Source organism: Cottoperca gobio, chromosome 7, assembly GCF_900634415.1.
Source record: "Cottoperca gobio chromosome 7, fCotGob3.1, whole genome shotgun sequence".
Lineage (NCBI taxonomy): Eukaryota > Metazoa > Chordata > Actinopteri > Perciformes > Bovichtidae > Cottoperca > Cottoperca gobio.
This window is the reverse complement of record NC_041361.1, coordinates 19,106,980-19,120,213: the sequence shown is the minus strand read 5'-3', so window position 1 is coordinate 19,120,213 and position 13,234 is coordinate 19,106,980. Positions and strand designations below refer to the sequence as shown.

The following is a 13,234-nucleotide window of genomic DNA, read 5'->3' as shown; positions in this document are numbered from 1 at the left end:
TATTTACGTTTATTGTTAGGCGGTGACCTTTAGTGGCACTTGTAATTATGAAAGGGAGAAAGTGAGGTGACGTAGTACATAGAGTGACAAAGTCCACAAAGGGAGGAGGTCAGGGTGGATGAGTAAATCAAACACAGGTCTTTCAGCAACGACCACCCTGTTCATGTACCTTAACAAGTTCCTTAACAAACCTACTTCTTTAACCAAAACCATGATCTTTTGCTAAACTTTTCTGAAATCTCCTGCCACCAGTAGGGGTGCTAATTTGTGAAATGCTCGTACATGATGTATTAGAGCAGGGGTCGGGAACCTTTTTGGCTGGGAGAGCCATAAAAGCCAAATATTTTTTTTATGTATTTCCTTGAGAGCCATATAAATTTGAATGCAACTTTATTTATTTTTTAAGAATAACACTTCTCCGAGTACTAATAGCAGTATCAGTGTTTCAGTGAACAGGTGCTCTTTTATTAAATAAACTAAACGCTTACGTTATTTATCTCATTTATGTGCACGTTTCAGTGTTTACTGCACGGGGGTCAAACTCAAGGCAATTATATCCGGCCCGCGAGAAAATATCATGTCATATGTCATAACTGGCCCGCCGGTTTTGGTAATTAAATCAATGCATGGTACAACCACGGGGAAAATACATTTGAGGAAGAATCTAAATATGTGAATGGAATGAAAGTTTTTGGAAAGCAAAGGGAAACACACCACAGATCTCTGGGACGATGTGAGCTGGACTGTTTGTGCGACATAATGAAGCATCTCACTGTTAAACCTGCAGCTTCAGGGCCGTGTGATCACAGGACATGTGTGATGCAGTGAGAGCTTTATAAGCCAAGCTGCCTGTGGGAGACTCTGATGCAGAAGGAAACTTTGGTCACTACGTGTTTCCAAACACTGACAAACATCTCCACCGCTGTGTTCCTGACAGCATTCTGCTGATCAACTGAGAACATTTGCCGACTTTGCAGCTCAGAAATGAAAATTGAACTGCTCAACAATCCGTTTGCAGTTGACTTAAATATGTTCCCTATCTTTTTGCACTTTTATGTGTATCCTGTTCAATAAATGTGGACCGTGTTTGGCCCTCGACGTAGTCCCAGTTTTTAATGTTGGCCCTCTGTGATTGAGTTTGACACCCCGGTCTACTGCTTGCTTTGCGCAGTTTCTCCTCTGCTCGGTTTCGCGACGGGCGGGCTCCGCCCCCTACACCCACACGTACACACACACACACACACACACCTATACACACACACACCTACACACACACACACACGTGTGTAAGTGTGTGCGCTGCGCACTCAGAGACAGAGCGGAGGAAAAGAGAGGGGAGAACTAAAAACAAATCCGCTGCTAAATGTTTTACTTCAAAATGACACAGTAGAATTGTTTATTACTTGTTAATCATGTTAAAAAATGTCAGCAAAAAATTGTCTGCGAGCCATATCGCGTCATCGAAAGAGCCATAGGTTCCCGACCCCTGTATTAGAGGGTAGAAACAAACAAGCTATGTGGTCATTTTGGTTGGAGGACGTGTTGTTAGTTCACCAGCTGTCCCTGACAGAAGTCCCTACTCACCAAGCATCTAGTTTCTGAAGAAGTGCGATGAACTTGGATTTCTGCTGGGGTGACCTTTTATGCTCGTTATCAAATAAATACTTTGGTTGAATACATTTACACCTTCAGGATATATTGTGAGATATGACTGCTTGTTGCTGAACGTCCATATTCAGACCTGGTCAGTATCAGTGAAATCATTTTCTAATGGTTAATGTTAAGTTGGTGCACTGGAGTAGAAGGTATATTCAGTGCCTTGCTTAAAGGCACCTTAGCGGTCCTTGCTGAAGGAGTGGAAAGCTCCATACTAATCTGCTCATTTATCCAGCCTGGTTTGGGAGGAGATTTGAATATTAGGTCCAAAATTGCTTCTCTAACCTCTGCGCCTGCCCAAATATCTTTCTGCCGTGTCCCAGATGAGCACTCCTCATTGATTTATTTTTGAAGTGCTCCGTCTTCTTCCTAAATGTAATATCATTAGCCAAGCACAATGATAATGCACTCTATCTCCCTCCCCTTGCTCTTTTCTCTTCTCACTGTCTTTCCCTCCACACAATGATAATGCTCTGCAGGCGTGCATGTATTAGCACAAAGGCAGACAATGAGGCAGATATGAACCAATATGATCTCACTGATCTGTTGTACTTTCTACCTGAGCCAGCATGTGCCACTGTGACAGAGGGCACTGGCTGAAATGTATCAGCCAAATTAAAGCTTCCACTGGAAGCAACACACACAGTTTTGTCGCTGTTTGTGAGGTGTGCGTGTGTGTGTTGTTTTGTGTTCTCAGCCAGATGGAGGAGGGATCTGGGGCCAAACATCAGGGACTCGGGGAATCAGTGGGGTGTGTGTATGCGTGTGTGCATGCATGCGTCGTTTTTATGTGGGATCATCACCCTTGAGTAACTTCCTGAAGTAGAACCCAGCTTTGAGTGCCACACACACACGTAACACCCTCATGGTGGGTGTGCGGTGCAGTGATTGGGCCTCAGCTGTTTCTCGGCCAGTCCTACTGGGCAAAAGGAGCGGGGCAGGATTCATCAACACTCTTCTCTAACAAGCTCTGCATCTATCTGCCACCATCTACTGATGAGTCACCACAGGGAAGAAAACAACACAGAGAAGGGAAGAACGGAAGAGAAGGAGGTGAAATGAGGGGGAAAAGGGCAAGATAGCTGCCTGTTTCAATATCCCAAAAATAAATAGGGAAGATAGGGAATAAAAGATTGCAGAATAACAGAGAATATGGAAAGGAAAAGCATACGGCAGGTGTTCTGACATGTGTTAGATTGAATAGGTCTTTTTGGACAGGTGGGTAACATAATACTGTAAACGCATTAGTCTGGGAAGAATGTTAGGCACTGTCAAATCACAGGAGGTGGTTTGTAATAGACATAAACAATCTGCAGAAAAATGTTGACCTTCGTCACCAGCCGGCATCCATCTATTAGAGATATCCAAAATCCAGACAGGATTTAAATGAAGGGAGGACCAACAGGTACCAATAATCAGCGGGTATATAAACAATAATACTGGGGAAGTGGGAGTAAAATCAAACACATATGTACCACAGGAGGACTAAAATCATTGATTAGTCCAAGCAATATGAAAATCACACAACATTCAAAAAAGAGAAAAATAACTGAGGCCCAGGTCTCCATCATAAAGGCTAATATGTGCATGTGTCTGCCCTCCCTGCCAGTAAATGTACTTCAATGTGAAAGACTTAGCATGTGTGTGTGTCCTCCCCAGTGATGATGCTCTCATGCTCATTGCTGAGCGATGGAGGGTCTTTATTAATTTAGCGGGGGATAGACAGTACTGCATGACAAGCTGTGCAAATCTGAGTATCAAACTGAGACACGCACTCGTTCAGACAGAGAACTTTAGTCTCACATACCATCAGCTGATCGGTATTAGCTGCCTCTTCAATCACCAATCGCATTCCAACAATCAATGGGCTGTATAATCTGACAAGCTCACACTCACAATTTTTTCGGATCAGGCAAGCTGCCTCTCCCGCTGATGATTTTCTCCACTAAAAATGTCTTTGGCTTGAGCAGGATGAAAAATCCCCAGAGGCACTGTCAATTAACCCGCTGTCAGAGCTCTTGTCTAGAATTACAAGAGCTCTGACAGCGATTCACCCCAAAGTCCAAGATACATATTTTTCCTCTTACCTGTAGTGCTATTAATCAATTTTAGATTGTTTTGTTGTGAGTTGCCAGGAGAGTTTGCTTATGAGTTTTTTGCCACTTTGAGTCTTTCAGAAAATCCACCCAGCACTCCAAAGATTTCTAGTCTGAAACAATATGTTCGGTTGGGTTTGGTGCAGTTATTGAGCTCCCTCCAGGAACTCCGCAAAGCTGCTTGGATTGCTTTTAGGAACAACTGCCATTGGTTGCTACACCTATTCAAATATCCATCTCTTAACCAAAATCTGTTATTTGGTGAGACGGTAGGTTAAAAACAAAAAGAGACCGAGTGCCGCGCTGACTGCCAGCTTGTATAGAAGCCATGGTTGGGCTACAAATTAGCACTGTGAACATAAATGGACAAAATACAAGAAATTAATACAACTAGATAATCCAGCTAAATGAATGATAACGCAACAAAACATTTTACCTGGCGATGCTCCAGTCAGGTTCAATCCTCAGGACAGTGGGGTCTTCAGTGTAGTTAAACTTGACCTCAGGGTTTTGGAGCTCGGCGTCGTCGATGTCCACGAGGACTGACGCACTGCTCACAGCTAATCCAGCTGGTGTAACACACACTATCTCAGCGGCATTCCTCCTGGATGGACACACAAAAGAAAAGTTGGATTTGACAGACGGCGGACAAAATCTGTGTCACATTTTCACAAAGCTCTAAGACGTACTGTAGCTAGAATCCACACTACGCATGTCATAAGAAAGTCGTGGTATTTGAAAGATATTGGAGTTCTGCCGTCTCACAGGACATTTCTAATAAATAGAGGGATCAGGGATACAAATAGGAACGAGATTGCAGAGACAGAGAGAACAGAGGGAGCCCCTCTGCAATATCCCACACAGAAGCTGTCGAGCAGAGTCTGATAATCACTTTCAAAACAGAATTATAATAGTAAAGAGACAATGATTACTTTCTCCTGCCAGGGGCATTCCCTAAATACTGAGGTCCAGGCCGAAGCCATGACATATTTAATGACTTGCTCATTGTGCCTGTAATTACCAGTGTCCAGTCTGGGAAGTCAATTAGTCTCTTTCTCTCAAAATCATATCGAAACCTGCTAATTTCATTAGATAATCCCATTTGTGACCAATGCACTTCAGCCCAGCAAGCCAGTGCAATCCTGTCCTCTCCTGGCCTGCTGGGTCACAGTTGGAACTTTTGATTGCAGCAGTTCTAGCCAATAGCAACGCTGTGTATTGTGTATTGGTTCATCTGTGGCCCCATTTACACCTGGTATTAACATGTGATCTGTATTTGGCTACATGGGATAATGACATCATATTGAACCGGGTATTAATAGGTATTCCCTTTATCTTAAGAATGTGTTCCTGCTGTAAGGATTGCATTTACACCTGGCTGAGATCCAGAACCTCCATGTCTTGCTGATCTGATAGCATCCCGATAACAATGCATTTACACTAGGGCTGCACGATATGAGGAAAATACGCGATGTAGGCAATAACATCGCCATAACAATATTACTTACAATAAATAAACAGATATATTAAAGTGAACTCAGTGCTGCCTTTCAGTATACTGCTAAAATACAATAAGAAATGCATGTTGAATAAAAAAAATGGAAGGAAACCATTTCCAAGAGTCTTTAGCTGAACAAATTGAACTGAACATAAAAGGCACAAAAACAATTAGGTTTATATTAGGTTTTTTTTTTACCACCTAAGGTGACAATATATATATATATATATATATATATTGTGCAGCCTTAATTTACACCTTGCATATATATGCATTTTACCTTATCTAAATAATATATGTATACATATATATATATATATATATATATATATATATATATATATATATATATTATGCAAGTGAGGTCTGTATGCAAGACTGTGTTAGATATATATTTGGCGACAAATCTTATTTTTTTGTTCACATAAATCACATGTGAAGAAAATAATTTTTTTATGAATGTGTCCACATTTGGAAAGAATGTAAAATAACAACATTATTATATTATGGCTGGTGTAAGCACTCCTCTACAGTATTTATTTCATACATAAAAGAATGTGATGTGTTTAGTGTAGGGAGGACGAGAAGAGAAACAATGTAGAAACGAATCATGTGAAGTCATGTGAAGTCATGTTTAATGAAGTTTATACCTGCTATGATTGGTGCACTCACAAGGATCAACAACACCAGTCACAAACACTGGGGGAGGGATGGAAAGAGAGTGTGTGTGTGTGTGTGTGTGTGTGTGTGTAAGTGTAGGTGTAGGTGTGTAGGTGTGTAGGTGTGTGTAGGTGTGTGTGTGTGTGTGTGTGTGTGTGTGTGTGTGTGTGTGTGTGTGTGTGTAAGTGTAGGTGTAGGTGTAGGTGTGTAGGTGTGTGTGTGTGTGTGTGTGTGTGTGTGTGTGTGTGTGTGTGTGTGTGTGTGTCCATGTGTGGATGTCCCATAGGCAAAATAACATTTTCAATTGCAGTCCCCAGTAGCTACACTATCTAATATGTATTTAGCACAGTTGAGTGGTGGCTGCTTTTCTGGGCCATGACTTCACAGTAGCTGTGTGTGTGTGTGTTTGTGTGTTTGTGTGTATGTGTATGTGTGTATGTGTGTGTGTGTGTGTGTGAGTGCGCATGCACTTTAATGTAGTGTTGCACATTCTATTGTGCATCTATATGCCATGGCAGTCACACAGAGAGGGAGAGAGTATGAGAGAGAGAGAAAAAGGGAGAAAATCTACAATATTCACCCTCCTAAGTCCCTTGTTCTGTCACCATAGCAACCCCATTCACAATGAACACATGTCCCAGCAACCTTCACAAGATGCCACAAACACGGTCACACAGTTAGGGTGTGACAGATAAGGAGGAAGCTGAGTTGATCGAACAGTCGCCATGAAGTGGAATCTGCTGGATTACTGCGAGGAGGCTGCAGCAGCACAGGAAGGAGTGCAGTCACATCAAAGCTAGCATGCAGTGGCTTCAATAGAGATTAGCTATGAGAGGCTAATCCACGCATTTGACAAGCAAGCAAGTGTGGTGATACTCTGCATGTTTTCATGCACTAGATTAGGCCAAGCCTGTGTGAGTGCAGACAAAGAGATGCATGTGTACCACAGCAAATTCCTTGAAGGTGAAAACTTACTTGGCAATAAAAAAAAGATTTTGATGTAATATATTTGTGCTTTTTTGAAGTACAAACACACACACACACAGAATGTTTATTAAAGCACATCCATTAATCCAATAATCCATTTATTTTGCTATCTTGAGTACTCTTTTTTGTCTTATTCTTATCTAAATGATATTCTCGTCTGTTTTGATGTTCCAATTTCCCCATTTAAAATGTAACTTTGTTGAAAAAGCAAACAAAAATAAAGTCCTCACTTCTTGAAGTAGCAGGGCTGCTGCCCGATGCCAACAGAGACGTAGCTGCCTGCGTTCAGGGAGATTCCCTCGATGGTGACCCGAGTGCCCCCAGAGATGGGCCCTTGAGATGGCTGGATACGGGTGAAGTATGGAGTCTGGAGCAGAGGGAGAAACATTTCATGTCTTTAATAAATCTAAACAATATTATAGATCCAATCATTCTCAGGATTTTAACAAGAAAAATCAAAAAGACATCAAGGAAAACAGTATTTACATAAAAAAACAAGTATATATGATGGCTGGATTATGATTCAATCGATTATATCACCTTGTTTTGATTTGTAATTGCCCCTTGAACTATTGTAATTTTGAGTTGACAGAAAGTAGTGATGAGATGCCTCATACAAAGAAATCCCATCATAAGGTACACAATGGAGATTAATGCAACAAAAAGCATAAATGAAAAATAAAAAAACATCAACCTGTAGTAACATTAGAACAAAATACTAGAAACGAGCTCTTTAGAGACATATTTTGACTTCTCAAATTGAACCCTCAATTCCTGGAGACGTTTCATGAAATCCTTTTTGAGTCACCATGCTCCATAGAACAACCTATAGACCCTTTGTATGGTGCTTACCACAAAGGTGAACGGCCTGGGTGACAGCGCTCTGTAGTCGTTAACGCAGTCCCTGACACACACCTCCACCTGAGCTTCTTGGACCCTGTAGCCGGTGGCGTCGTTCAGCAGACACACTATTCTGTGGATGGAGAGGGATTAAAGGAGCAAAGGAGATTCAATAAAATACACACAAACCACAAAACATTCATAGTACAATTAGCTAAACATGGGTACAGCTCTGGTTTGGTTTTAGCCAGCACTTAATGTAATAACATATCCTATACCTTGAATTCATTCTGATTTCAGTAGGCAATGTGATCAGCCACTATGTGCTTTAGGCTCCGTCAATCACATGACCACAGAAAGCTTTATATGCATTGTACACGGCACCAACATATCTGCCAGAATAGATTTGAATGTGTGTTTCAGTAGGATGTGACAGAAAGAAGGAAACGGCAGAAGCTAACTAGGAAGACAGGGGGGATATTAAATAATACATCCTAGACATGTTGAAGTGGTGCATGGATGTCAGGATGTGTAAAATAACTGATGTATGTGTAATATTTGAAGAGAGATGCTCTCTATCTCAACATGCATCATTTCCCGACTAACTGCACTACAGAGAGATTGTTTGATCTGCGTCAACTCAATTCCTCATCCGTGTAGGACCCTGCAGAGGAGTAAATGTCAGCATGAGAAAAATAAAGGAAAGAGCATATGTAGGGAGTAATGGAGGGGAACAGCAGATGGAATTTACACACACACACAGACACAAAACCCTAATATCACCATCTCTTCAGCTGCTGAATGAGGCTGCATGGGCACCTACACAAACATGTGGCTTGTTGTTTGATTGGTCAGGATGAGAGAGGTACTGGTATCGTCACAGTTTCTGAATGTCTTTCCGTGCATGTGTGTGTTTGAATGCGTCTTCTGTCCTTAACTTACCTCTCTGCGCTCACATACTCCTCCTCAATGGGTACACAGGGTACCTTGCCCAGTCTGACGCCCATCTGTATGTCTCTGAACTGCAGACCCAGGTTCTCCCCCAGGATGGTCAGCCTGGTTCCCCCTTGGCGAGGCCCCGTCTCAGGGAACAGCTGGACCAGCGAGAGGCAGATAGATGAAAAGAAAAGTGTACAGAAAAGAGACAAAAGAGCAGGAAGATGTAAAGGTTAAGATGGAGGAAAAAGAGACAAAATATTATATTCACACATGAATAACAAATTCACAATCACATTATGGACACAAAACGTATTCACACTTTTATATGCTGTCCCCATTCAACCGGTTAAACGTCTGAAAATGGTTCCCAGGCATGACATAGCCACACGGGTATACACACACATAAAAACACTCAACACACAGAGCCACCAGGCCACAAACACAGCATACAGAATTGCCAATATCAGGTGATTTAAGTTTTAATGAAGAAAAATCACCCTCTTGGCTTTGATAAACACTGCAAGTGAGACAAAGAGAGGGCGAAAGAAAATAACAGAACCAAACAGGCACTAACCAAAGGTATCATTTTAGGGGTTTAATTGAAACTTATTACGCCGGCTTGGCTTCGGCGGCGGGGCTGAGGCGGTGTAACGCTCAGTCGCACCGCCAAACCATAATGTGATTAATCTAGCCAGATTATAGCGCGTAACGGGGACAGGTGTGGTGTGACAAAACAAATATGGAGACTGATGGACGGTGGCTGTCGCAAACACGCAGACATGCGCTACAGCACAGACATGCACACACACACCTAATCCCTAACAAGCATCACGAGGTAATTATGTGTAATCTGTCCATTGCCCTGTTCTCCTGTAGCGCTCGACTGAGCAGACAGTGCAGGGTAGAAATGCAAACTCAGGCGCCGACAGTATGGAGGCATAGCGCTATTATTATACCACAGACTGTACCAAACACCAGAGTTTGACAAATGGGGATTTTAACAGTGTGGACTAGTTTATTGAATGAAGGATGTGTCTTGCCAGACACATGAAGTTTAACTCTTTTATGCAGAGAAAGTCAGCTGAGATCCAAACCCTTTTCTGCACCCTGCTGAGGGAACCATCGCAATACTGTTGGCTTATAAACAATGCCACTAGAGCAGCTGGAGGTTATATGCCTTGCTCGCTTAAGACTCTTCAGTTGATCCAAAATGCAGCGGCACGTGTATTGACAAGAACTATGAAACGGGATCATATTACTCCTGTATTAGCTGCACTGCACTGGCTCCCGGTTAAATATAGAATATAATTCAAAATCCTTTTCCTGACTTACAAAGCAATTAATGGTCAGGCTCCAGCATATCTTAAAGATCTCATAGTACCTTATAAACCAACTAGAGCATTGCGCTCCCAGACTGCAGGGTTACATAGAGTCTCTAAGAGTACAATGGGAGCCAGAGCCTTCAGCCATCAAGCTCCTCTCCAGTGGAACCAGCTTCCAGTTTGTGTTCGGGAGGCAGACACACTCTCCACATTTAAGAGCAGGCTAAAGACTTTCCTTTTTGTTGTATTTGTACTATGTTGTTTATCTTGTACACACGACATCTATTGCACGTCTGTCCGTCCTGGGAGAGGGATCCCTCCTCAGTTGCTCTCCCTGAGGTTTCTTCCATTTTCCCCCTTTAATTGTGGGGTTTCTTTTAGGAAGTTTTTCCTTGTGCGATGCGAGGGTCTAAGGACAGAGGGTGCCGTAACCTGTACAGTCTGTAAACCACACTGAGACAAATGTATAATTTGTGATATTGGGCAATATAAATACATTTGATTTGCTCAAGGGCACTTTATCTGTAGTCGCTTATAAGAAGGGAAGAGCAATACTCATTGACTTTCTCCACAAAAAGGTAAGCAGATGGTCTGGGGTTTGCAATTTCAACCCTTAGTCTACTGCATTGCCAAACATATGGAGTATCATTTTCCACACAGACACAATTAAAAGGGAAAATTGCGAAAATTAAAGCAGAAAATTGGAGTGGAAAAGTGGAAAATGGAACAATCTAAATGAAAATGATGAAATTGAAATCTTAAATGTAAGAGATTAAACTGACAATGGGAAATGATAAAAGGAAAATGGAGGTAATGATAATGGAAAAATAAATGTACAAATTAAAAGCTTTGCCTAAAAGACAGTACCAACAAACTCAGTAAATGACAAAAGTTAACAATTTGAGTTTTTCTGACATTGGCTCCCAGTTGTATTACACGAGCTTGTAACAGTCTCATGTTTGAAAAAACAAACAAAACCTATGCCATCAGAATAATCTAAAATATGCTGTAATCACATAAATAAAAACACATGGATACTTTTCAAATTAAATATATATCACGTACAAAATTATTCTTTTTAAATGAGCAAAACCTTTATCTTGCCAGCAATCTACCAAATAATAGTAGCACAGACTGCCAGATAAAGCACATTTTGGAAGCTCTTACATGTTAGGAGCAAACACATAATACCTTTGGCAGCATCATGCTCTGACAGAGACACAATGACAGTGCAACAGGTGATATCAGTCATGTGTTTAAGACGAAGAGAATAAACTGGAATCAAATAATCAATGTCTGAATTCATGAAGTGGGGAACACCAATACCTTACAAATAATCTACAAAACAACATAGTAACTGTAGTGAGCTGAATTAAGAGACCAAGAGGGAAACAGAGCGAGAGCAGTCTGGCTGGGAATAATGCTTCTCACTATTTGGAAGCTGACTCACGTTGGAACCTCAGGCGCCAGCAGAGCCTCAGCACTTTGGTTCCACAAACACAATAGCTGGTAAACACTGACCAGAGCGAGTTGCCATTAAGCTCTAGGGTACGATATGGACAACAGATGTCAGGGTGTGGAAATGGGGCTTCAGATGGTTTTGGAAGAATGAAGCTATGATACCACAAAACACAACATCAGCTAGCCACCAAAGCCTGGGTTACTGGCAGAGCCACAGACAGGCAGGCAACAGAGAAAGAGACGGAAGATTGCTGGTAAAAGGGATTACCACCATCCTCTGAGAGGGGGGGGGGCATTGAACAAGGGAGCAATGAAAACTATGGGAACATATACTTTCACATCATAAGCACACACAATAGTCACCAAGCTGTGGTATAAACATGTCTTTGAGCATGTTATACATATCCTACATATACATTATTTAGAAGTTTTGAAGGGACCACAAATCCTTTAACTGGTGAGGTTTTCCCATCAGCCCGTTCCTCTCTGCTAAGCCGTCAAATAGAGCAGCTTGGTCAGTAGTCCTACGGTTGAAAATATGATGCTCCAAGTAGCCGTAGTGATGGCGGCAGTAAAGGAGGAAGTCTGCCGAGTATGAATAGTGACAACGTTTACATAGGGAGGAGGTTGAGGCTTGATGGATTGGTTTTAAAATCACAGGACTTTCACCAAGGAGACAGTTGTTCATGACTGTGTGAAACTAAAAGTCAACCTCGAGTTATTGTAGCATACTTAACGAAGAAGCACATATTTCTTATTCTAACCCAAATCATGCAAAGTAGTTTTGTTGCCTAAACCTAACCAAGTAGTTTCCTGTAAACATGGAATTTTGTTTTGAAAAAAAAAGAGTATAAATGAGTGGAAACTAACACGGGCAAAACGAACACGGGAGGGATACGAACAGTGTCTTAGTTTGAAGCGTGTGGCCACTGACCAAGTGGTAGTAAGATAGTGTTGTCCCAGTAAAAGGGTTATCTGCTCCTGTATGATACTTGAGATGACAGAATCGTAAACTGTAGTTAACATTAAATGCTGAGAGTGATAGCGATAGCATATTTACTGAATCTATAACCCAACTAAATTAGCCTTCCTAGTGGCCATCCGTCACTCCTCACACCCGTATTTGTTAGAAGAAACGTGAGGTTGTAGCATATTTGGTGCAAACTGATTCCATGTGCATCCAACAGTGGGATAATGATGGAACTCTCAACATTCCTCAAAACCTTTTGGGGGGGGCATTGAGAAGAAAAGTGCTTGGTGCAACCTTGCTAACCAACTGTAAGTAGGACTGCTGACCAAATGCAGACGCCTTACATTCTTCACGGAACAAGGAGACTTAAGTAAGCAATAACACTGCCTCTAATAAGCCACATTATGATCTCCAGCCATGTATCTCAAACATGATCGTTGTGGTACAGAATGTGGAGCCAGACCACTACACCTCCTAGTTATTGGTTGTGTTCTGTGAAATCTGAGAGTGGATTTCCATTAGAACCTCAGAAACTCTTGGACATATAAAAGTATGGCATCACATAACAAGATAAACCAGTGCTCACTGAGCCTGTGGGCATGCAGGCAGACACCACAGTGTGGAAATGGGACCTCAAGCAGCTTTAGACTCTGTTGCAGTGATTTGACACAACACTACCACATTCAAGCACATAACCACCACTCTGTGGGGAACGTAAAGTACAGACGCCCTGAAGCTGGAGACAGACCTCAGGCGGTTTTGGGAGGAAAGTGATCTGATACAAGACAACCACATTCTAGCACTA

The 13,234-nt window shown here is 41.9% G+C and overlaps 1 protein-coding gene across 1 annotated transcript in view; it reads right to left on the bottom strand.

The window, feature by feature from the left end:
* The window catches only part of LOC115010484 (plexin-A1-like), a 224,802-nt gene that overhangs the window by 47,701 nt on the left and 163,867 nt on the right, over positions 1 to 13,234 (bottom strand). The window contains 4 exon segments of the mRNA XM_029435054.1: positions 4,189 to 4,356; positions 7,128 to 7,264; positions 7,750 to 7,870; positions 8,680 to 8,831. Coding sequence (XP_029290914.1) covers positions 4,189 to 4,356; positions 7,128 to 7,264; positions 7,750 to 7,870; positions 8,680 to 8,831 — 578 coding nt within the window.